The following is a 26109-nucleotide window of genomic DNA, read 5'->3' as shown; positions in this document are numbered from 1 at the left end:
ACAAATCAAATGTCTTAGCTGCTCAGATCAATCTAACTCTTCGTGACACTTTAGACTCTATCTTTTCTCCTATTAATAACATTTTAGATCAGACTCTTGCTTTCCCATTTGGTGTCCCGGATCTTATACTCCATGTTTATACAATGTGTGTGTGATGATGTACGCAGCTGAAAATTCCCACCAAGCCGAATCTGAACAGCTCTGACTGTGTGGGACTTTTGTCTAACTGATGTTTGTGCTTTTGAAACTGAGAAGTTGCAGTGAAAGCTTTGAGAACTTGTTTGATAATTTGCATTACTGTTAGTTCATTATGTATTATTTCCTTCAGTATCAGGTGTGATACAATTCAAAACAGTGGTTGGTCAGCTCTGGACTCAGTGCTCAGCTCAGAAACCTCCAATCTGAGAGAACTGCATCTGACTGTGGATACACTGGATCTGACTGGGAATAATCTAGGAGACTCAGGAGTGAAGCGTCTCTCTGCTCTACTGGAGAATCCTCAGTGTAAAGTAAAAAATCTGAAGTAAGATCATCTCTCTGAGAGACACAGTACTCACTAAAAGCTGCAGTCAATAGTTGTGTACAGTTCTGTTTTTTCAGTTAAATCAGTACAACATACAGAACAAATATATTAGTCATTAAACATATCACTTGTGCAGTAAAGTAATAAATGCACTTAGATATGTGTATAAAATACATTTAAACAGAGTTAAAAAAAAACATGATTCATTACTTTTAACATAAACCATCTATAGTTTTATACCATAATTGTTCAGTATTAATAATATCTTGTGATTGGACAAGAGAAGGGAGACCGTCCAGCACAACAGACACATCATCTTTACAGTACGCTTTAAATCAAAATAAAAATGTGTTGATGAAGAGTGTGTCATTGTGTCTCTGCAGGCTGAGTAGGTGTGATATCTCAGATGAACGCTGTGCTGCTCTGACTTCAGCTCTGAGATCAAACTCCTCACACCTGAGAGACCTGGATCTGTCCTGGAATAATCTAGGAGACTCAGGAGTGAAGAGTCTCTCTGCTGTACTGGAGAATCCTCTCTGTAAACTGGAGAAACTAAAGTAAGATCATCTCTCTGAGAGTCACATGACCTGCTCCTCAGTAAGACACATTCTCTAATAGTGAGACTGAAGCAGAGGTTTTAGGTTCATCATCAATGTCCTGAGGAGGAAGATTGTTTCTTTTCACTGCACACTGATGATCTGTCACAGAGTCTTTGGGTCAGATGTACGTATGTGAGAAGCTGCAGCACAAAACGTGACTTGATGCGACTGCAACGTGTGTAAAATTACTGTGAAATTTACTACAACACTGTAACTAATCACACAAACTGCAGCTCAGACACAAACTAAATACACTGTGTGTGATGCAGGGTTTAAATGCAGCAGGGAAACGGTGCAAATGATCTCAAAATATAGAATTTATCAATTAAAATGAGAAGTTAATGTCAGAACTGAAAAGGTAAAAAAATTATTTAACATTTGATTTTTAAATAAAAATGGAGTTATTATGAAAAGGGTTGCCAGATCTGCTTTACAGAAGCAGCCCAATGGACTTCACTGTGAATTTATCAGTCTCACACTTACTTACTTTTTTCCCTCTGGGGAACACAGACCACTGACGACCTTCCACCATCTTTCACAGTTGTTCCCTAACCTCTCCAGTTGTTTTCACTCCTTTAGACCTATCAACACCCAGAGTATTATTTTAATGTCTTTGGGGGTCATTTATCGATCTTTTAGTAAAGTTGTGTGTAAATGTTTGCGTGAGTCAAACCCAGCTCGAATTTTCCACCGGATTTACAAAAGTCTCTGAAAGTCTGGTTTTCTTCATACTCGCTTTAATGATTAGTTTTATTTGTCTTAATTTATGGGTTTATATTGGCTCACTTTTAAAATATTTTAAAATAAATTCAATTAATGTGAAACATCTGGTTTTCACAAATGTTCTCAGTGGTGCTCTTAGTCCTTAGTCATCTAGTGAACTAGCATGAGGATGTGTTTTTGATAGAAACTCCAAAGAACTTCTATGGCTGCATTTACACTACATGCTTCAAGTGTCTCCGATTCCGATTTTTTCCTCCCATGCATCACAGATCGGATATGACCCATGAACGTGTAAGCAGGAAAAAAGCACATGGATTCCAGTATTCTCAGATCCGTTTCAGGCCTCATTCATACATGGAAATAAATCTGATTTGAATCGGATACGTGCATTTGCGTCTGCCGTGTAATCCGACAGATCGGATATTCCCCTGACGATGCGAGTTGAACGTCATTGAAAAAGCGACAGTGGAGAATGACGTCAACTCAGGTGGACACCAACCGCGAAAACACAACTCTCAACGAGGGCTCTCTTCTTTTTTCTCCGCTTAAGAGTCCGGTGTTTTGCTGATCTTTAAATACGGTGTGGAAAACAAAAGCTTGTATTATATTTCCGTTGCAGCATTTTTAGTTCCTTTTCGGCCTAAGATTCAGGTGACGTCTACCTCGGGTTGCTTCACGAAGTGTATAGTGTAAATGCAGATATCGGGTATGGGTCACTTTTAAAAGAAGATGTAAGCGGGTCGTCAAGACCTGCAGCGTAAACGCAGCCATAAAGTCACTCTGGATAAAGGAGTCTGCTAAACACTGTAAACATGTTAAAAATAAGCAATTTAAAGTCAACAGGATATTCAAGATATAGAATTACAGTAATCCATGCAAATTATAAGTTAAGGCGAAATACCAAATTTCTTGTGTAAACGCTCGTACAAACGATTTACACACAAACCCGTTCATATCCAGTTTTATAAATGAGGCACATTGTTAATTAGAATAAACAGATGATATTAAATCCTCATGTCAGTCTGAATAATAAAATCCTACACATCATCTTTAAAGTAATGAAAATGTGTTGATGAAGAGTGTGTCGTTGTGTCTCTGCAGGTTGGAGTATTGTGATATCTCAGGTGAAGGCTGTGCTGCTCTGACTTCAGCTCTGAGATCAAACCCCTCACACCTGAGAGAACTGGATCTGTCTAGGAATAAACTAGGAGACTCAGGAGTGAAGAGTCTCTCTGCTGTACTGGAGAATCCTCTCTGTAAACTGGAGATACTGAGGTAAGATCATCTCTCTGAGAGTCACATGACCTGCTCCTCAGTAAGACACATTCTCTAATAGTGAGACTGAAGCAGAGGTTTTAGGTTCATCATCAATGTCCTGAGGAGGAAGATTGTTTCTTTTCACTGCACACTGATGATCTGTCACAGAGTCTTTGGGACAGATGTACGTACAGTGTATCCGGAAAGTATTCACAGCGCTTCACTTTTCCCACATTTTGTTATGTTACGGCCTTATTCTAAATTGATTAAATTCATTATTTTCCTCAAAATTCTACAAACAATACCCCATAATGACAACGTGAAAGAAGTTGGTTTGAAGTCTTTGCAAATTTATTAAAAATAAAAAACAAAAAAAAGCACATGTACATAAGTATTCACAGCCTTTGCTCAATACTTTGTTGAAACACTTTTGACACCAATTACAGCCTCAAGTCTTTTTGAGAATGATGCTACAAGCTTGGCACACCCATTTTTGGGCAGTTTCTCCCATTCTTCTTTCCAGGACCTCTCAAGCTCCATCAGGTTGGATGGGGAGCGTCGGTGCACAGCCATTTTCAGAACTCTCCAGAGATGTTCAATCAGGTTCGTCTGGGCTCTGGCTGGGACACTCAAGGACATTCACAGAGTTGTCCTGTAGCCACTCCTTTGTTATCTTAGTTGTGTGCTTAGGGTCGTTGTCCTGTTGGAAGATGAACCTTCGCCCCAGTCTGAGGTCCAGAGCGCTCTGGAGCAGGTTTTCATCAAGGATGTCTCTGTACATTGCTGTATTCATCTTTTCCTCAATCCTGACTAGTCTCCCAGTTCCTGCAGCTGAAAAACATCTCCACAGCATGATGCTGCCACCACTATGCTTCACTGTAGGGATGGTATTGAGAGTCCTTCAGGTGCCTTTTGGCAAACTCCAGGCGGGCTGTCATGTGCCTTTTACTGAGGAGTGGCTTCCGTCTGGCCACTCTACCACACAGGCCTAATTGATGGAGTTCTGCAGAGATGGTTGTTCTTCTGGAAGGTTCTCCTCTCTCCATAGAGACGCGCTGAAGCTCTGTCAGAGTGACCATTGGGTTTTTGGTCACCTCCCTGACTAAAGCCCTTCTCCGCTGATCGCTTAGTTTGGCCTTGGTGGCCAGCTCTAGGAAGAGTCCTGCTGGTTCCAGACTACTTCCATTTATGGATGATGGACGCCACTGTGATCACTGGGACCTTCAATGTTGCAGAAATGTTTCTGTACCCTTCCCTAGATCTGTTCCTCGATACAACCCTGTCTCAGAGGTCTACGGACAGTTGGTGGACTTCATGGCTTGGTTTGTGCTCTGACATGCATTGTTAACTGTGGGACCTTATATAGACAGGTGTGTGCCTTTCCAAATCATGTCCAATTAACTGAATTTATCACAGGTGGACTCCAGTCAAGTTGTAGAAACATCAAGGATGATCAGTGGAAACAGGATGCACCTGAGCTCAATTTTGAGTGTCATGACAAAGGCTGTGATTTCTTATGTAAATGTGCTTTTTTTCTTTGTAATAAATTTGGAAAGATTCCAAACATACTTCTTTCACGTTGTAATTATGTAACTACTTTTCATAAATGTTCTCTGGTGCTCTTAGTCCCTGATCTAGTGAACTAGCATGAGGATGTGTTTTTGATAGAAACTCCAAAGAACTTCTATAAGTCTCTCTGGATAAAGGAGTCTGCTAAACGCTGTAAACATGTTAAAAATAAACTATTTAAACTCAACTGGATATTATACAAAATTACAATATATAGTTTATACATTTTCATTAATCCATACAAATGATATGATTTGAAGTCGATCAAGTCAAGGTTTACATTCGTTAGTCTGGGGCTCAAGCTGGGAAATGTGAAGAAAAGAATTTGACTGTGCTGTAATGTATATGTGATAAATAAAGACTTCTTCTTATGTATAAATGTACACACACTCAGGAGCACGAGTAGAATACGAATGAACAGGATTTTCATGAACACCAAATTTCTTGTGTAAACGCTCGTACAAACGATTTACACACAAACCTGTTCATATCCTGTTTTATAAATGAGGCACATTGTTAATTAGAATAAACAGATGATATTAAATCCTCATGTCATTCTGAATAATAAAATCCCACACATCATCTTTAATGTGATGAAAATGTGTTGATGAATGTGTCTCTCTCACCGTTTACATGGACAGCAGTAATCTAATTATTGACCTTACTCTGAATAAGATAATAATGTGATTAAGGTGTTTACGAGTCGCTTTTAGAATACTCCTGTCATGTTCCCATTTTACATGTTCTAGAATATAATTAGATTAACAGCCCGCGTCATTACGTCACCGCGACACGCCGTCCGATGTCCCTCCAGAATCTCACGTATTAACATACGGCTCCTCTTCGTTATGGTACCGTATACAGTTTTGGGTGTTTCATTTTTAATTTTACGAACGCTTGAAGTGCAGTTGATAATTTGTCATGCTGTACGTGCAAATAGACAACTGCTTGTAGCTGTGTGTTGCGTCACAAACCGCATACTTACTGTCTATATAATTGCTGAGATACATGTATTTTTCCCCACTACAGGCCTATAGTAGGCAAGTATGCGGTTTGGGACACAGCCGTACTCTTTTGTTTGCCGTAAAATGTTGAGCACTGCCGTGTGTGATCGTGTCCTGTCGCAAACTGCTGTGAAAACTCGCACAGCGTTCAAATTGTGATTAAGGTGTTTACATGTCTGTAATGCACGTCGATAATGCGACTAAAACAGGAATACTCCACCTGCCTTAATTCGATTATTGCTTACCTCGAGTATGACCTTAATCAGATCAAGGTAATTAAAAATTGCTGTTTACATGGTAGTTTCTTAATTAGAGTATGGTCTTAATCGGGTTAAGAGTGGATTATTGTTGTCCATGTAAACGCACTGATTGTGTCTCTGCAGGTTGGAAGATTGTGATGTCTCAGATGAAGGCTGTGCTGCTCTGACTTCAGCTCTGAGATCAAACCCCTCACACCTGAGAGAACTCAATCTGTCTGTGAATAAACTTGGAGACTCAGGAGTGAAGAGTCTCTCTGCTGTACTGGAGAATCCTCACTGTAAACTGGAGATACTGAAGTAAGATCATCTCTCTGAGAGTCACATGACCTGCTCCTCAGTAAGACACATTCTCTAATAGTGAGACTGAAGCAGAGGTTTTAGGTTCATCATCAATGTCCTGAGGAGGAAGATTGTTTCTTTTCACTGCACACTGATGATCTGTCACAGAGTCTTTGGGTCAGATGTACGTATGCGAGAAGCTGCAGCACAAAACGTGACTTGATGCGACTGCAATGTGTCTAAAATTACTGTGAAATTTACTACAACATTGTAACTAATCACACAAACTGCAGCTTTTCTTCGAACTCGCTTTAATGATTAGTTTTATTTGTTTTAATTTATAGGTTTGTATTGGCTCACTTTTTATATTCTTTAATAAACTCCAATAATATAACACATCTGGTTTCCACAAATGTTGTCAGTGGTGCTCTTAGTCCCTGATCTAGTGAACTAGCATGAGGATGTGTTTTTGATAGAAACTCAAACACTTCTATAAGTCGCTCTGGATAAAGGAGTCTGCTAAACGCTGTAAACATTTTAAAAATAAACTATTTAAACTCCACAGGATATTCCAGGTATAATATTACAGTAATCCATGCAAATTCTATGATTTGAAGTTGATCAAGTCAGTGTATACATTATTTAGTCTGGGGCAGTGGTGGCTCTCCATTAAGGCTATGGGTTACTGGTCAGAAGGTTGGGCCCTTGAGCAAGGCCCTTAACCCTATCTGCTCCAGGGGAACTGTATCATGTCTGATCCTGCGCTCTGACTCCAACTTCCTCAAAAGCTGGGAAATGTGAAGAAAAGAATTTCACTGTGCTGTAATGTATATGTGATAAATAAAAACTTTTGAATAATATAATGAAAATGTGTTGATGAAGACTGCCTCATTGTGTCTCTGCAGGTTGTGTAAATGTGGTGTCTCGGTTGAAGGCTGTGCTGCTCTGACTTCAGCTCTGAGATCAAACCCCTCACACCTGAGAGAACTGAATCTGTCTGGGAATAAACTAGGAGACTCAGGAGTGAAGAGTCTCTCTGCTGTACTGGAGAATCCTCTCTGTAAACTGGAGAAACTGACGTAAGATCATCTCTCTGAGAGTCACATGACCTGCTCCTCAGTAAGACACATTCTCTAATAGTGAGACTGAAGCAGAGGTTTTAGGTTCATCATCAATGTCCTGAGGAGGAAGATTGTTTCTTTTCACTGCACACTGATGATCTGTCACAGAGTCTTTGGGTCAGATGTACGTATGTGAGAAGCTGCAGCACAAAACGTGACTTGATGCGACTGCAATGTGTCTAAAATTACTGTGAAATTTGCAACAACACTGTAACTAATCACACAACCTGCAGCTCCGACACAAACTAAATACACTGTGTGTGATGCAGGGTTTAAATGCAGCAGGGAAATGGTGCAGATGATCTCAAAATATAGAATTCATTAATTAAAATGAGAAGTTAATGTTATAGAACTGAAACGGTAAAAAAATTATTAAACATTTGATTTTTAATTAAAATGGAGTCACTATGAAGAGGGTTGCCAGATCTGCTTTACAGAAGCAGCGCAATGGACTTCACTGTAAATTTATGAGTCTCACACTTACTTTTTTCCCTCTGGGGAACACAGACCACTGACGACCTTCCACCATCTTTCACAGTTGTTCTCTAACCGCTCCAGTTGTCTTCACTCCTTTAGACCTATCAACACCCAAAGAATTATTTTAATGACTTTGGGGGTCATTTATCGATCTTTTATTAAAGTTGTGTGTAAATGTTTGCGTGAGTCAAACCCAGCTCGAATTTTCCACCGGATTTACAAAAGTCTCTGAAAGTCTGATTTTCTTCGTACTCGTTTTAATGATTAGTTTTATTTGTCTTAATTTATGTTTCTCTTCTTTTTTTTCTCTGCTTAATAGTCCGGTGTTTTGCTGACTTTTAAATATGGTGCGGAAAACAAAAGCTTGCATTATATTTTCGTCTGCGTCCGTTACAAATTGCGCTATTTTTACTTTCTTTTCGGCCAAAGCTTCCGATGACGTCTACCTCGGATTGTTTCACGAAGTGTATAGTGTAAATGCAGATATTGGATCTGGGTCACTTTTTAAAGAAGATGTAAGCGGGTCGTCAAGACCTGCAGCGTAAATGCAGCTTAAAAGGTGTTCTGGATAAAGGAGTCTGCTAAATGCTGTTCAACATGTTAAAAATAAACAATTTAAACTCAACAGAATATTCTAGATGTAAAATTGCAGTAATCCATGGATTACTGATCAGAAGGTTTGGCCCTTGAGCAAGGCCCTTAACCCTATCTGCTCCAGGGGCACTGTATCATGTCTGATCCTTCACTCTGACTCCAACTTCCTCACAAGCTGGGAAATGTGAAGAAAAGAATTTGACTGTGCTGTAATGTATATGTGATAAATAAAGACTTCTTCTTATGTATAAATGTACACACACTCAGGAGCACGAGTAGAATACGAATGAACAGGATTTTCATGAACACCAAATTTCTTGTCTAAACGCTCGTACAAACGATTTACCCACAAACCCGTTCATATCCAGTTTTATAAATGAGGCACATTGTTAATTAGAATAAACAGATGATATTAAATCCTCATGTCATTCTGAATAATAAAATCCCACACATCATCTTTAAAGTAATGAAAATGTGTTGATGAAGAGAGTGTCATTGTGTCTCTGCAGGATGTCCAATTGTGATATCTCGGGTGAACGCTGTGCTGCTCTGACTTCAGCTCTGAGATCAAACCCCTCACACCTGAGAGAACTGGATCTGTCTCTGAATAAACTAGGAGACTCAGGAGTGAAGAGTCTCTCTGCTGTACTGGAGAATCCTCTCTGTAAACTGGAGATACTGAGGTAAGATCATCTCTCTGAGAGTCACATGACCTGCTCCTCAGTAAGACACGTTCTCTAATAGTGAGACTGAAGCAGAGGTTTTAGGTTCATCATCAATGTCCTGAGGAGGAAGATTGTTTCTTTTCACTGCACACTGATGATCTGTCACAGAGTCTTTTTGTCAGATGTATGTATGTGAGAAGCTGCAGCACAAAACGTGACTTGATGCGACTGCAATGTGTCTAAAATTACTGTGAAATTTACTACAACACTGTAACTAATCACACAAACTGCAGCTCAGACACAAACTAAATACACTGTGTGTGATGCAGGGTGAAATTCTTAAAGTGGAAATTTTGTTCTGTGAGGATTCTTTCAGTACCTCTGTGTCTAGCTGCTATGAACCGGGTTGCCAGATCTGTGTTACAGAAGCACTGAATAAACAAGCAGTATTAAGCTTATTCAGTTTTCCTCAGTAACGAAAACACACACACACACACACACACACACACACACACATACACACACTGCACTAAAATGCATTAAAAATATATCAAAACATTAAGTGTTTCATCAAAAATAATGAGTGATTTTTAAAATGATTTCACTTTGATAATAAAACATGTTCTTTCAAGTCACTGGAATGTGTGTAAAATAACAGACAAACACATTCTGCATAAATAAAACAGTCAGACTTGTTCTTGTCTGTACAACCATTTAAACATTCACAGTCTCTCTCTCTCTCTCTCTCTCTCTCTCTCTCTCTCTCTCTCTCTCTCTCTCCCTCCCTCCCACTCTCTCTCTCTCTCTCGCACACACACTCACTCACTCACTCATTTCAAGATGCACATAGTATGTCTTGATGTCCCATAAACTGAGAGAGTGAATAGTGTGTCACTGTGTCTCTGCAGGTTGTGTGATTGTGGTGTCTCAGGTGAAGGCTGTGCTGCTCTGGCTTCAGCTCTGAGATCAAACCCCTCATACCTGATAGAACTGAATGTGTCTGGGAATGAAATAGGAGACTTAGGAGTGAAGTGTCTCTCTGCTCTGAAGAATGATAAACAATCCAAACTACAGACACTGAGGTGAGTAATTATATATTTTTAGATAAACACTGAAACAAATTAAAAGACTGACAGCGTTATTTTGTACATTATATAAGAATGAAGGAATGTTGAATGATTGTGAACAGGAGATAATAATGGTTTCCTTGCAGCAGAGATGATTACATGCTGTTGATCATGAAGTACCACAGTCTAGATTTTGGTTATTAATTCAGATATCTGTCTTTTAGATTTTACTAGACTACACACATCTCTGTTCTGAGTAGAACGACCTGTGACCCCTGGACAACATTTCCTCAATCCCAATGAAAACCTGAGGGATTATTTGGAACAGCAGGTGAAAAACCACACGGACTCCAGCTGAAGCCAGTCAGTGGAAGACGGAGCTGAAATGGATAGGAACAGTTTCATGACATTGGTGGGATTCTCACCTGACAGGATTAGCATCTGAGGAGTTTATGTGAAGAAGCCCCTAGGAGACTCACCACAAGTCACATTTCTCACTCTGTCCTTTAGTTGGTATTTAATATAGTGTAGATCTTAAATCCTCAGACATGGTGTTCCTGAGCTGTTAGGAATCATCATCATAATTAGAGCTGCTCAAGTTTGATTCCCATCACACGCAGTCATGAATACATGACACACAATGTGCTTCTTCCCCAAACTGTTTCCACAAAGTCTGAAACACACAGTTGTACAGAAACTCTTTGAATCTATTTATGTGTAAAACTTACAACAGCAATAATTGTTTACCAGAAGGTGTTAATCCTACAAATCCGGCATCTAATCATCAGCAGTTTTTAATAAGCTTACTGGCTATTTTAAACATTTTCTGGCTATTTTAAACATTTTCTTTTAAAAAAAAAAATATCAAATACATTGAGCATGTGTAAAAGTTTGAATAAGACTCTCATACACATAAAAAAATAATCTGATCCAGTTTTCTGTTCACACTTTAAACCCAGGATTGACTTTCCCAGTATTTTCCCAGCACACGTGCACAACCCCATCATCATCAACTGCAGAGAAAACAAGTGTATAAAGCTGAGTGTAGAGTGTGTGTGCGTACCTTTTTTTGCTCCAGTAAGGGCAGAGAGTCTATGAGCAGAGTCATCCAGAAGCTGTGTGGAGAGATCTTTGCTGTCATGAGGGAGAGCAGGAGCTTCACCGCCTCTGTGAACTTCTTCTCTTCATACACTCATGGTAATTTATTGTCAAATGACAAAGCGCGGTGATGCACAGTGGGAGCGTGAGTAAGATCTGTAATATCAGTGTACAGTGTGAATTTGTGTACAGTATATAACATAGAATGTCCCTCATAGCTATCTTCCCGAGCGGGAATGGCACCAGCAGTTGGAAGAAAAATGTAAGAACACACTTAACTGACAAGTCCTTTGCTCTGTTGCGGAATGAAGCGTGGAGAAAACTGGGTAACGGCGGACGGCAGAGATAAAGGAGGTGGATAACGCTTAGTACGTGAGGTAACCACGAAGGGAGTCAGAATGGTAGCTACTCACATAGAGCCTGATGAGACCAGATAACAAGTATGTGATATCAGTGTGCTTATGAATAGTTCATGATTAGGGTGATACAGGTGTGGCAGGTTAGTACTCAGGTGATTGTGAACAGGTAAGTGGAGCTGAAGGACCTGGTGTTGACGGTATGCTGGATGAATCTGTGACAGAACACCCCCCCCCCCCCCCCACCTCAGGAAGTCTTTATCACTCCCAGAATCTGCCCCCTCATCCGTGTCTGACTCCTTTCTCATCTTCTGAACAGAAACATCAAACTGGGATCAGTACTTTTAACAAGTTACAGTTTCACCACTGACTGCTACAAAGCACTGACACTGAACACTCCTTCCATAAACGTCTCCTTCCAGTAAACTCTCACTATGTTAATCTTTAGCAATGTTGAATGTTCACAGTTCTGATTACATTTATGGATACATGTGGCAAAAATGCTGTGTTTCTTATGTGGCTTTGTTAATAACGCTGGTTAATGTAATACAAGGACAATATTTTAGGTAGTCCATCGTGAATGTAGCATAAATAATGATGTAAATCTTTTCTAGCATAAGGCGATATCACAAAGGCAGCTCTAAAAAAAAAAAAAAAAAAGAATGGATAAAGAATTTTGCCAGAGCCGTATCTCCCTGCAGTTCTCACCTGGTTTCCCATTGATGCTAAACAGGGTTGAGTGTGGCCAGCACCTGGATGGGAGACCTCCTGGGGAAGACTAAGGTTGCTGCTGAACTTGGTATTAGTGAGGCCAGCAGGGGGCACTCGCCCTGTGTACTGTGTGGGGCTCAATGATCCAGTATAGTGAAGGGGACACTATACTGTAAAAACAGCAATGTCTTTCAGATGAGACATTAAACTGAGGTCCTCTGTGGCCAAAAAAATCCCAGAACACTTATGGTAAAATAGTGTCCAGGTGAAATTCCCCCATTGGCCCTTCTCCATCATGGCCACCTAATGATCCCCATCTCTGAATTGGCTACATCACTCTCTCCTCTCCACTAATAGCTGGATCATCCAGCTGGATGATACACACTAGTGGTGGTAAAAAAGACACCCCCCCCCGCGCACGCACACACCATGCAATGCACTTTGGGTGTCTAGAAAAAGTCGATATTAATGTAATATGAAGTGTGTAGATCAAGATAGATCAAATATAAGCACAGGACAATCTGTTCAACTTAAATGAACTATTATTTCACCACAACCTTGCAGCGGTTGCTTAATTATGTAAATTATACATTACCCTTTAAAAAATCATCCCACAAATGCTCTGAACTGTGTCGAATAAATCTATTAAATCTGTACCGGTACGTCTCGGATATTGTCATGACGAGACGTTAAGACCAGGAAGGAAACACTTTCAAGTTGAGTGAGTGACTGTTAGCATCATCTTTTCTTTTTTTTCTTTTTTTTTATAATGTTTATTTATTTATTTATTTATTGCATCTTTCAAATGCCCCGCTGCAATAACATCACTGTGCAGATAAACCACATTTTAGACTCATTGGCTGGCATCATTTCCCGATTTTAAAAAACAACAACCCATAATTTATTTCATGTACAGAGTCTATTCTGAAGACAAGAATAAATAAACAAATGATGCAAGAATTTAAGACATCCACTTCAAAAGGAAATACATATTGTAAAGAAGATCGCCTATTAATTCAATTCAATGCAATTTTATTTCTTTAGTGCTTTTTACAATGGACATTGTTTCAAAGCAGCTTTACTGAAACATATAAACACAGGATAGAGATTTTAAGTGTGTGAATTTATCCCTATTGAGCGAGCCGGTGGTGAGGAAAAACTCCCTAAGATGATACGAGGAAGAAACCTTGAGAGGAACCAGACTCAGAAGAGAACCCGTCCTCATCTGGGTAACAACGGATAGTGTGAAAGTAAAAGAAAGTTCGTTATGGTTTTTATATGAAGTCCGTTTGTTGAACTAGTCCACTGTTCACTAAAGGAGACCTGAGTGTAAAACTGCATGTGGTAATTGCAGTCCCAAGGCCATCGCAGCAACCGTAGTCCCAGCAACCACAGCAAGAATCCATCCATCTTCTGCCGCTTACTCCTTTCAGGGTCACGAGGAACTTGGAGCCTATCCCAGGGAGCATCGGGCACAAGGCAGGGTACACCCTGGACAGGGTGCCAGTCCACAACGAGAATGTCCATGTGGAATTGGAGTTATACACTATATATATAATATAATATATATATTGATATCATGCACATCTGCTAGAAATAGTCCTGTTTAAAATGCTATCAAATATTTAGTTTTATTTTTTGAAGAACTTCCACTCCTGATTCTCATTTGGGTAAAAACATAAGCTACACCCCCGGCTCTTAATGTATCGTGTTGCCTTCTCGAGCATCAGTGATACGAGTCCCTCAGTGTGAAAAGATGGATCTCAACATCATATAGTCGCTGCTGGAAAGGGGTCAAATATGTAGAAGATAGTGGAAAAGCAGAGAATTTGCAGGATTTTTCTGAATAACAGTGGGCAGTCTTACTGCTCAGGACAAGCAAGGGACTCATGGTCAACTCTCACAAAACATAAAAACAGTCATGGATCAATCAATTAAGGACACACGGTATTAATAATCAAGCATGTGTAAACTTTTGAGCAGGGTAATTTTTATGAATTCAGTTATCTTCTTGTCTTGAGGACGATATGTAAACATCTGTTATGTGAAATAGATTATTAGATAATTAGATTACTATATAAACAACAACAGGGGAGTTTTATGATCGCTCTTATTTTGTTAACAGTATTAAGATTTATGAGGAGTATGCAAACATTTGGGTACAAATATAAATAAAAATATATCAAATAAAAAAAAAATATATATATATATCACATACACAGTATGTGTATGTAATATATAAAATATACTGCCAGACTCCAGTACGATAAATAATGTCCGAAGAATCCAGCTGAAACATTCACAGACAGATATCGGTGGCTAGAAATGTTTATCAGAGCAGATACTCTGCAAGCTCGGAGCACTGCGAGTCAGAAATGAAAATGAAACTCCCTAACAGTCTGTGCTGACATTTGAATATTGGGCGTTTTTGCGAGGCATGGGGTAAAATAAAGATTAGATGAATGTGTTGGGGAAAAAATGAGAGTAAATTCTGACAGTAAGAAAAAAAAACATGTAGGAACATGGATAAGTGTGGATCTGATAGATATGTACAGCTTATTCATTTACACACTTACTGCTAAAACAACAAAACTGTTTAAACACAAAGTCCCTCCCTATCTCTCTCTATCTCTCTCTCCCCCTCTCTCTCTCCCTCTCTAACTCTCTCTCTATCTCCCCCTCCCTATCTCTCTCTCTATCTCTCTCTCCCCCTCTCTCTCTCTCCCTCTATCTCTCCCTCTCTAACTCTCTCTCTATCTCCCCCTCTCTATCTCTCTCTCTTCCATGGACCCTTTCTGTCCTCTTCTGTTCTTTTTGTCTTTTCCATTGTTGTCCTTTTCTATCTTTCACACAATCTTAAAGCAACGACTTCAGGCTTAACACAAGCACCGTGCTTCACTATTTGAGAAACGATTTGATTTAATTTTATTCAGCTGATCCAAGACCATGCATAACAGTAAAATCAACACATTTAATTAACATTCTATTTACAATGATCATCCACTGGTACAGTTAATACAACACTTATTGTATACATTTTTATAAAGATTAACATGAAATGAGACTGTTAATTTTTTTTTTATTAAAGAAACGCCAGGACAATGTTTTGCTAATCTCATAACATGATTAATAAGATGACAGACTAAGAAGAAAACACAGAAAAACAGCAGGGCGGGGAGGGTTCGCATGGGGTTGCAGTCAAACATGAGACGCACTGGTAAACCAAATGACTCATCCTGAACTGCATCAACATGCTGCAGCAGCACTAGCCGAAGGCACTGAGATGAACGAGAACATCTGTGTCCCAGTGACTCTTAAACACTGAGGTATGTTATTCAGTATCTACCATGAGTCATACAGTAATGACTGTGAAAATAATAAAAAAAATCAAAGTAGCTGAATGTAGAGTGAAGAAAGTTTAGTCTTGACACACAGACAGGTAAAATATGATAATATATCCAAAGTTCTGTCACACCGCTGTGTGTTTTCAACTCTTATTGACTTCTCATGCAGTGGACATGATTTCCTCTCTCTGAAAAATGTCCTAACCTGCACAATGCTCCTTAAAATGACTCCAAATACTCCAGGAGACAGGTATTCTACCCAAAGGTGTGTGTTTAACATAACACACACACACAGTTCAGAAGATTATATAAGCATTAAATTATGTTTCTTTATGCAATAACTGTGATATAATGCTATATCACATACTGTATATATTAATAAATGAAAAAAACTTTTCTCGTAACACTGATCAAGTACTCATTGTGCACGAAAATCCAGGCACTGTTAATGTACAAATTTGAGATGTCCTCCTACAGTAAACGCCCGCCCCTTCCCAAATCTGCATGCTGGAATCTGATTGGCTTGTATATTTTGTGACATAGTAACACTACTCATATTTTGCTGTGGCAAAACCACTTATACTTTGACTTTTGACTAGTCTGACCCCCTCCTCCCTTCCCCCCAAAACAAATCTGAAATATTTGGGTTTTACTAGTAAACCGGACGATTGGGTTTGTGAAACAGGAGAATCGCTACGGGATCTTAAAGACGATGTGTAACTTCTGCTCAAAGATCTCACACAGTCTGGCTCCCATCATGCCCAATTCATTACCCTGCACACACACACACACACACACACACACACACACACACACACACACACACACACACACACACACACACACACACACACACAGAGTGAGAGGCAGAGAGAGAGAGAGAGAGAAAAAGACAACAAAGAAAATGTAAATCTTTGATTATGGTGAAGTTTTCTGTAAGGAGATGTTTATTTGACATTTATGGAAGGAGTCTCCAGTGTCAGAGGTAAAGATGTAACTTTAAGTTTTCAGGACAGAGAAGTTTACGCTTTGCGCTTTCTAAGTAAAATAAAAAGCTGCATTATTTTCATCTTATTAACCAAGAAAGAGAAAAAAATAGGCTGGTGAGGGAACGACTGTTTCTAGATATTTATATCTAATATTATATATAAATATAATATAAGTGAGAACAGGAACTATCACTGGTATATTGCAGTGGTATAAGAGGAATAAAACACTCCAAGACATGCTCTAATATCTTATTTTATACATATATATAAACAAAGTTGATTATTTTCCTGTAACAGGATGACAAAGTATTTTATTCCTTACTTTGCTATTAATTGCTTAGTTTTTACTTCTTTGAGAAGAGCTAGACATTACGTGACTCTACTAAACAGTTTCCAGGTAACACTTTGATTCATCTGTGAATCAAATGAATTTGAAATCTCACCCTGTTAAAAGTTTGGCAGTTTTGGAAGATGAGCCTGATGTCGCCTACAAACTCCCCCACTGTGCTGTAGTGATTTCTCTGCAGTTTGTTCCTCACGCTGTTCAGCCACATGGGATTAGAAATCACGCTGCTGTAGCTCTCCTCCTGCATAAGCGCCAGGTTTAACAACAGGTTGTGTGTTGAAGCATTATATATATATCAAATCATGCAATGTTGAGAACGGGGAATTCAGCTAGATTCCAGTTTCGTTTGAGGACCTCACAATGATGAGAGATGACGTGAATAACAAGGGAATCATTGAGAGTGGACTGAAACGGGAAAATAAAAGTAGTTTGAGAGACAGTGATGAAAAAGTCTTACTGTTGTGACGGGATCATCAGCAAACACGTGTTGTGTGTCCTCCTTATACAAACACAGCAGCAAATACTCACAGCGCTGGTGAAGGAACAACAGAATCAGAACCACAGCTCTGTGTGTGTGTGTGTGTGTGTGTGTGTGTGTGTGTATACCATGATGTTTTGGTTTGCAGAACTGTTCAAAGCATCTTCCAGACTCATGTGAGTCCACATTTGATGGTTAATCCTCCAAATACAGAAAGTGCACGTCCATTTCTCCCTACACACACACACACACATACATGATTGTAGAGTTATATTATCCTTTGGGTCCGAAACTGTTACATTTTTAAAGCTCAGTGGTTTATAAGAAAAATTAATTTCTTGCTTTGAACACTAGGTGATGCTATCTAATCATCCATCCATCCATCTTCTACTGCTTACTCCTTTTCAGGGTCACGGGGAACCTGGAGACTATCCCAGGAAGCATCGGGCACGAGGCGGGGTACACCCTGGACAGGGTGCCAGTCCATCGCAGGGCACAATCACATACACACTCACACACCCATTCATACACTACGGACACTATTGGACATGCCAATCAGCCTACCATGCATGTCTTTGGACTGGGGAAGGAAACCAGAGTACCCGGAGGAAACCCCCCCAGCATGGGGAGACTCCGCACACACATGGCCCTGGCCGGACTCGAACCCCCGACATGTGAGGCGAACGTGCTAACCACTAAGCCACCGTGCGCCCGCTATCTAATCATCTAGTCCAAAATTCAGGCAGCTGTGGCTTCCTCTTCCAGTCCATACAGGATATCAAGCACAGGTCTCTGCTGAGAATAAAAGGGCGATTCCCAATCAACCTTGTTCAACCGTCCAATCAAGTACAGTTATGGTTAGGGTTAGGTTTCGAGTTATTTTAACAAATCAGTTAACGCCTATCTGGTTTGAAAACACCCAGTAATTGGAAAATGCCATTTATTTGTTCTGCACAGACGGCATACTCCAGGATTTCACCGAGTTTGTTTTTGTGCTTGATGCTTGATTAATGCTTGATGTTGCTGCGGCTTTAAAAAAAAATTGTGATGCAGTTTGTGTTGTGCTTTTTTGTGTAAAACTACTTGAATTGGTGAAATTGCAATTGCACGAAATTGTTTTGCAGTGATGTTTGTGAGTAATTGAGACCTTGTAGCTGAATGCTGGTTGTGATGACGTCATATGACGTGTCTTGGCCCAAATCTTTGGAAAATCTGCTGTAATTGTGAAAAATTGCAAGCTTCTCAGAACATTGCGGAGTTTAATTGATTTTGCGTTCATTTGTGCGAAACCAAAATCGTGACATCCTGGATGGACTGTTCTTCTCTTTAACCTGTGCACCAGTTTAAAGAGGGAATGCACCCTGACTGACCTTCGTATTAATCTTCATAATTAACACGTGATCTTCATCAGCATCCGATATTTATTCTGTACTGAAACTCTGAATTAGTTGAATTTTTTTTAGATCAACATCTTTGGACTGTTTAAACTGAACAGTTTCCTACATTACCCACAATGCCCTGGCTTCATTATTTAAAATCCACAAAGTCTCGTTCTCACCCGTGTGCGTTGTTTTGTAAAGGTGGTAAGTGGCAGTTCGGATGGAACGCTCGTGGACACTCGTCACAGCACACCAGCTGTCCGTCATCGTCTCCGTCAGAGTCACAAATGAAGCAAACATCATCGTTATTCAGAGCCAGCTGGTTATAGAAGACAATAAAGCAAACATAATATCAGTTTAAACTTGCCTTAAATGAGTACTAGGTTACACCCTAAAAGACTTCAGTCACTTGTGCATATCAGGAAATTTTTGTAACAGGATATTTTCTATGAAATAGCAAGACATGTTTATTTTATTATGTTATGTTACGTGTTTCGGACTCACCGGGTCAGCAGGACGGCACCGATAACATTCACACAGCAGAGAATGGATATACAGGATCTTCATCTACACACAGAACATACACACATTAAAGTGAAACAAGAGCTTCTCTACAAGAAAGAGAAAGAGTCATCATTCCACTGCATACCACAATGACCTGATCGATCCCGACGAAACCGCCAGAAAACATCACTAGTTCCAGGACTGCACAGGTTGTGATTACAGTATTTAATATTCTATAATATTCCTGTGTTAATCACAGTGTAGATAAACACATGACTGACTTGTCTCTCTTGTTCACAGACTAAACGTATAATGTTGACCAGACTATAGTTTGTCTCTCACATTACCTCCACCAGGTCATTAAGAGTTTGTCCATGACACAGTATATCTCTCTTCCAGTGTCCGTCTGTTAACTCCTGCTTTACGAACTCCTCCGGCGTGAACCAGCACTCCTCCGTGCGGATGCTCTTACTGCGTGGCCCTGCAGCATACACACACAAACACACTCCCAGAAAAGTCTTCCCTTTTATTCTTTCACTTCAGACCAAACGTGAACGAGTTTTCTCATTCGTTTTTTTTGTGCAACGCTGATTATCAATATTATTAACAAACATGGCAGTGAAAAAAAAGGCTTTTTAGTGAGTGAATATGGGGATTAAACAACCTGTTTAATCGGAATTATTTCACTGACAATATTTCAGTGCAATGATGCAGATTTTTTGGGATATTCACTGGTACGTGACTTGACGTCCCACTTTAACTGCATACATCTCAAATCTTGTTGATTTTCTGTCTCTAAAGCTACAGCCGAGTCAAACAACCTTCTCATCAACGTCACAGTGTGAAACATTAAGCTTTGCTCTGTTTACCTACCTGCAAATCTTATTTTATATAAAGCCCCAGTGACAGAACCACAGCTGACTGGTAAAACTGCAGCCTCAAACGCTGGATCCAATGGCTGGCGCTCTTCTTCATTTCCCTCTTTTTCTTCTTCCACATCTTCTTCCTCATCATCTCCTTCTTCCTCTTCTGCAAGTCCCTCTTCTTCTTCTTCCTCATTATCTCTTTCTTCCTCGTTGTCTTCTTCCTCTTCTTCATTGTCCTCTTCTTCCTCATCGTCTACTTCTTCCTCTTCTTCATTGTCCTCTTCTTCCTCATCGTCTACTTCTTCCTCTTCTTCTTGTCCTCTATCCTCTTCTCTTTCCTCCTCCTGGTCTTCACTTGATCCCTCCATCTCTTCATCTGATTCTGACTCTAACAGAGAGCAGATGCGTTCAGGGTATTTGGTCTGGCTCCGGCTCTACTTATCATCAGAGATTCATATAAATAATAAAAGAGTGTGTCTGTGAGTACTGACGAGAGCTGGAGCTTTCCGAGTAACCGACAGGAAACAACACTCTCCGACTCTGCAAGAAAAGAACATCAGGTGGTAATTTACTAAAAAAAAAAGCGTGACAAGAAACAAATTGGGAAAAGCAAAGAAACAGAGAGTGAAAAGGGCTCGGCACCTTCCGAACACATCTTCTCTTCGTGTGTGGACACTGCAGATGGTCCTCCTTACAAAACGGAGAACAAAAGTGAACAACAACAATAATAATAAAAGCAAAACATCATGTTTACATGTTTACACCTGTAGACATAGTTGATCGATTACCTGTATAAGTTTTTTTAGTGGAGTATTTTGGCAGCGGATCGAGAGCTTCCAGTTCTTGCAGTTTGCCTTTCCTGCAAACTTCTCAAAGCCACTTGGGGTGAACCAGTGTCCCTTAGAAAGAATACACTTCACCCCTATAGAAACAAAGTCAAAGTCAAATGTCTCTTAACCATAAAAGCAAATCTGATTTAATGGTCACAATTCAATTAAACTGTATGTAACTTTAAGCAGCTTTACAGAAACACAGATGTAGACTTAGATCCCTAATAAAGAAGCCAGAGGTGACAGTGCCAAGAAAAAAACTTTCTGAGACAACATGAGGATGAAACCTTGAAAGAAATCGGGCTCAAAAGGAAACCCATCCTCTTCTGGGCACCAGATAGTGAGATTATAAAGCATTACAGTATACAGGTGTAGAAGAAAGGCCAACAGTGTTATGTGTGTTTACAGGAGGTTCAGTATGAGCAGATGAGCTTCAGGACAGTCTTTATGATTACAGCAGCAGCTCTTAGATACAAAACTACAGTATCCAGGTCAGATTATCCACTTACATGAGAGTGAGAGTCGGGCTTAAACTGTTGCATCGACTGTAATATTTGCGAGTCTAACCACATTTAAAGACATGTGACTGATTAAGATGTACCTTTGGCTAGTTTGTCCCGATACAGTGTGCCTCCTTTATCACCACAGGTAACAGGGAGGAAAGTTTTATACAAACCCCACGTCCATATATCAGCCTTTTGTCCTCGTATTAATGGAGAGGCTAGGAGAAAGGGAAACAGATTAGCATTTACAGATATTAAAATAAACAGCTTTTGAGTTATGGCTTAATCCTTTAAAATACAACCAATAAACTTTAGAAGCATTGCGAATCAGTCTTTCCCAATAGCTCACTATAATTTATAGTAAAGTCTTAAAAGTCGTTCTCGACTTGAACATAATCCAGTTAACATTTAGGTGTACAATAATCTTCTGGTTTTTACTGGAGCCCTGGAGCTTTTCATTCCTGAACTTTCCACTAACAGTACACGTTAGATCCAATTTGACATTATTTAAAGGCCTACTTGTTGTTGACTTGCATTTAAACCCATTCAATTCAAGCAAAAAGTGAAATATAGTAATAACTGTGAGAAGTCGATAATAAAGAAATAAATTATTAAGGTTGTGAATGAAAATTCATGGGAACCCACTTTGAAAACCATTGTTTTCAAAGAAAAACACTACACTTGTCATGTAGTGGGGTTGGAGATGGATGCAAGTACAGTTAAGAGCTTTATTAGATGAGAGGCAGACAAATCCAATCATAAGGCAAAAATGTAGCAAAAAAACAGAAAAATGTACAGGCCATTGATAAACAGGATAAATTAGGTGAAACAAGGATCAGAAACATGAAGGACAAAAACAGGATCAAAACCATGGAACGCAGAACAAAGAACAAAGGCCTGGTACGGGTTTGGCAGAAAATACAGAAAGACACAATACTTTGCCCCAAACAAAGACACACGAGGGGCTTAAATACTAAACGTAATCAAGGGTCAAACATAAACAACGGAAAGACATTAGGAGACAACCAATAACAGAGGCGGAGACAGGACCGAAACCAAAACAAAACACACGTGTAACAGTAAACAAAGTCAACATGAGAAACCCGGAAGTGCGCGCTGTCACGCTACGGGCTGCTGAGCGCGCTGCTCGCTCCGGCGCTCAGGGAAATCTCTGATAATACTCTGTACACTCTCTAGGGTACTAAATTGCACCGTTCTTTGTCACTGTGGTGGTTTATCTTTGGTTCCTTTAATATATGTATCCCCCTGGGAATGTTGGTACAGTTTATGTTTTAGAAGATTTAAGGCAAATAATTTGACTGTAATTACCTTTATTACAGAGCAGAATGTTTGAGGGTTAGGGTTAGCATGGGGTCATGAACCTTTCTAGGTAAATGATATGTACTAAAAGGACAAAAAGTTTACACTTGATGGTACCACTTCAGCAACAAGGAATGGAACAGTTTCATAGAATTTTTTCCTAAGAGTGTCAAAAATCCTTTAACTTAAATTAATCAGCTTAGGATACATTCTGCACATATTATGTAAGATGCACATGCTGTAATTACAATATTTACTATACTGTCATAGAGATGCACATTATATATGCTGTATTTTGCACATTAGTATATTAGTAGATATTGTCATCTTTAATACATGTGTTATGTCAGCTCTTGCATTAGTTTTTCACTTGCGATTCTTACTTTCATACACCAATCTCAATTTGTTTTTCTTATAGTGTGCATGTATTGTACGTGATATACATAAATGACTCACAGAATGTGGGCCTTGTGGTTGGTTTCTTCCTGACAGGGGTGGAGCAAGAGGAAGGTCCTGGTTCCTCCTCCTCTTCGGGCTCTTCAACACTTTTCTTTCTCTTTCCTCCTCCTTTCTTTCCTTGTACTTTCTTTTCCTCCTTCTGCACTGACTTGTTCTCATTATTGTTCATTTCCTCTGTATCAGGGAGCTTCTCATAATTCTTGAAGGAGCCTGAACGAGACACAGATACGATTAATATTATAGCGGAATCACAATAACGACAAACAATTAATGCTTTAAAAAAAACAAAAAACAAACAAACAGATGAAGCGACTGACCATCCAGAAGGCTTTTTCTGAGAAAGCGGAGAATGGGATATTTTTGCAGGATGTGATCCTGAAACACACAACTCCAAAACAGCTTCACACACTGTCCTCGCTCATTCTCCAGCCAGTTCAAAATCTCATACACACCATCCTGCCTTCTCTCCTTACTTCTCATCTTTATTACCTTCTGTAAAAGGAGGGGATATAGAAGATTGTGTTATTTTTATTGTGTCATTTATACAGTGTGTCCACTTTAACCGGGACGTCTGTGGCCCAACACGACATGCTATGTATGTAATACATTCAGCACTTAATCCATTTTTGTTATGTTATAAATGATTAATAAGAACACTTTACTGTCTGTTATCCATGTCCAGCTCTATACAAATTCCATAATGCTGTCAAAGGTATGGCTTGATTATGTTAACATTAGTATCCTCACATATTTCATTATAACAATGTTTATTTAACATTTAAGGAAGGAGTCTCCAGTGTCGGAGATTTTCTAACAGTCGATAGGTTTTCTGTTACAGAAAGTTCTGCGTTTTCTGATATCTCAGCTACATCAACTGTAACTGTACATGGTTAAAAATCTGCAATCTTTGGCAAACTGCTGTGGTATAAGAGGAATAAAAACTCTGCGACGTTCCACTATATAGGAAAACAGTTCCAAAGCAACCTCATCAGTCGATTTCACACCATCGCTGAGAACAACAGAACGAGAGAACTTAATTTTCTTCTTTCCGTGATCTTCAGGAATCTGTGAGGAGGCAACTTGCCATTAAACACGTGACTACATACTGTATGGAATATTTCATGGGGTGAATGTGATCAGGTAACAGGTTTGAACAAACGTTACAGGACACGTTTAGTAACTTTTTCATAACCTATAACGGACGATTAATAGAAAATAAAACGTTTCATGCGGTGCACGAGACGTTAAACAGATTCACACATTAATACAAAATAAATGAAAAGATTTATCAAGTGTTTGGATGATTGTATTTAAATGAACGTGCGGTTATAATAAACCGGGACAGGCAAAAGCACATTTCTAAGTCCTGTGAAGATTTTATTAATGTTTTAAGATATTTATCTGAAGCATGCACATATGTAGTGAAGGAAACTCTATCTGTATTAACTTTACATACAGTACATATTTAGAACTGCAAGCAGTGAGACACCAATGTTACCTTAGTTCATTAAAAAAAAAAAATATTTCAGGAGCAGGTCTAAGTAAAAATGCATTGCTCTGTCTCACCTGGTAGAGGTCCTCAGGTACCAGGTTGTGGTCTCGGAGCTGGTTGAGGAAGGTGTGCGGTTCCTCCATGCAAGAGATCTCCGTCTTCTTACAGTGAAAAAACTTAATCAACTCCTCTTGAGTCAGAAAATCCAACGGATCCATGGGGTCGCTGGGACTCCTGTTCACAATTAAACGGTGGTTCTTTTAAACATAGCCTATAATAATTCACCAGATAATACGCCTATGCATGAGTATAATACATGTTTTCGTTCACACCCTCACAGGTCACATTAATACCACGATAACTTTAGCAACATGCTAAAACAAAGTTATGCTTGTTTTTTTTTAAACATGAAAATCTACCTTTGATATCCTGAAAAGTTCTGAGTGTCAGTGCAGAATGAAGATTTGTTATGCGAAAGTAAATCTCAAATCACCACAAATCTCCCGCCTGCGTCTTCACACCACTTCCACCCTCTAGAAAACCCGGAAGTTGACGTAACGAAAGCGAAAGTTAACCCGTGAGCAGGATGAACATCATGCGTTGCAAGAGATTTCGAATCTCTGGGATCGAGGAGGAAAGGGGCGGGGCTGCACTTTTGATGGGGCTACATGTGTCGCTCCGCCCATTAACGGTCTCATTGGTTAGTGCCAATGTAATGACGACACGCATCAGCGTGTCGGACTCCATGCACGGTCGCTTCCGGGTTGAGTCTCAAGATGGTACATGAAAGTGCCGCTCCCGGCATGGCTTTTTACACTCACTGCCTGCAAGATCTTCCACGGATTATCGTGAACGATGTTAATCACATTATGAGGTTGGCATCTGTCACTCCCTCTTAGTAAGAATGAGAATGGATTTAAACCCTGTGTTTCCAGTTATATCCACAACTTTGAGGGTCTCAAGGTAGCTGGGTCAATTTTCTATCTAGTTAACTTTTTTTATGTACATTTTTTTTTTTTTTTTTTTTTTAGATATTCTGTTTTTATAGTTGATTGCGTCACATGTTATCACGTTTTGTGTCTCGCTTTAATCTAATGCTTACATAACCATCCATACATTTGAGATGTTTACTGTTTTGAAGGTTTACTGTTTTAAACTGTACTTTGCTGTTTTTGTGTGTATTTAAACTGTGGAAGTCATTTGACCCGTAATAGAATGGATGTAACCCCCCCCCCCCCCCCCCCCCCCCCAACATAATAGGAGGGTAAAATGAATTTAAAAAAATGTTTTCTAATA

The 26109-nt window shown here is 39.5% G+C and overlaps 2 protein-coding genes across 52 annotated transcripts in view; one reads left to right on the top strand and one right to left on the bottom strand.

The window, feature by feature from the left end:
- Nucleotides 1–12039, top strand: part of LOC100526730 (uncharacterized) — a 192078-nt gene extending 180039 nt beyond the window's left edge. For 47 of the 50 annotated variants that reach the window (XM_053684700.1, XM_053684655.1, XM_053684673.1 and 44 more), the window contains 8 exons: nucleotides 329–523; nucleotides 907–1080; nucleotides 2947–3120; nucleotides 6059–6232; nucleotides 7120–7293; nucleotides 8916–9089; nucleotides 9980–10153; nucleotides 10373–12039. In XM_053684700.1, coding sequence (XP_053540675.1) covers nucleotides 329–523; nucleotides 907–1080; nucleotides 2947–3120; nucleotides 6059–6232; nucleotides 7120–7293; nucleotides 8916–9089; nucleotides 9980–10153; nucleotides 10373–10394 — 1261 coding nt within the window. In that variant the 3' untranslated portion in view covers nucleotides 10395–12039. Of the gene's footprint in view, nucleotides 1–328; nucleotides 524–906; nucleotides 1081–2946; nucleotides 3121–6058; nucleotides 6233–7119; nucleotides 7294–8915; nucleotides 9090–9979; nucleotides 10154–10362 lie in introns of all 50 variants that reach the window. The other 3 variants (XM_053684649.1, XM_053684667.1, XM_053684665.1) reach the window with 3 other exon arrangements.
- A 3165-nt stretch (nucleotides 12040–15204) lies between these two features.
- LOC108272467 (nuclear body protein SP140-like protein) lies at nucleotides 15205–25441 on the bottom strand. Of its 2 annotated transcripts, none has more exons than XM_053684707.1 (16): nucleotides 25307–25441; nucleotides 24888–25047; nucleotides 23639–23813; nucleotides 23319–23531; nucleotides 21641–21760; nucleotides 20998–21131; nucleotides 20852–20899; nucleotides 20701–20749; nucleotides 20217–20597; nucleotides 19691–19824; nucleotides 19344–19406; nucleotides 19019–19158; nucleotides 17589–17694; nucleotides 17440–17514; nucleotides 17080–17223; nucleotides 15205–16421 (listed from the first exon to the last, which is right to left on the bottom strand). In XM_053684707.1, the coding sequence occupies exons 2-16, from the start codon at nucleotides 25029–25031 to the stop codon at nucleotides 16341–16343; spliced, it is 2007 nt and encodes a 668-aa protein (XP_053540682.1). In that variant the 5' UTR covers nucleotides 25032–25047; nucleotides 25307–25441; the 3' UTR covers nucleotides 15205–16340. The 2 variants fall into 2 exon arrangements, with proteins under 2 accessions (XP_053540682.1, XP_053540681.1); XM_053684706.1 differs by having other exon boundaries at nucleotides 25233–25382.
- Nucleotides 25442–26109: the final 668 nt, after the last annotated feature.

The sequence above is a fragment of the Ictalurus punctatus genome, chromosome 12 (assembly GCF_001660625.3).
Source record: "Ictalurus punctatus breed USDA103 chromosome 12, Coco_2.0, whole genome shotgun sequence".
NCBI classification, from domain to species: Eukaryota; Metazoa; Chordata; class Actinopteri; order Siluriformes; family Ictaluridae; genus Ictalurus; species Ictalurus punctatus.
Note: the sequence above shows the minus strand (reverse complement) of the source record. Positions and strands in the feature narration are given on the sequence as shown.

Coding starts and splice junctions, on each gene's coding strand:
- LOC108272467 (XM_053684707.1), bottom strand. CDS start 25,031: ATGGATCCGTTGGATTTTCTGACTCAAGAGGAGTTGATTAAGTTTTTT. Junction 20,750..20,851: donor AGAGAAGATGTGTTCGGAAG/GTGCCGAGCCCT, acceptor CTTTTCTTGCAG/AGTCGGAGAGTGTTGTTTCC. Junction 17,515..17,588: donor CTGCAAACCAAAACATCATG/GTATACACACAC, acceptor TTCCTTCACCAG/CGCTGTGAGTATTTGCTGCT.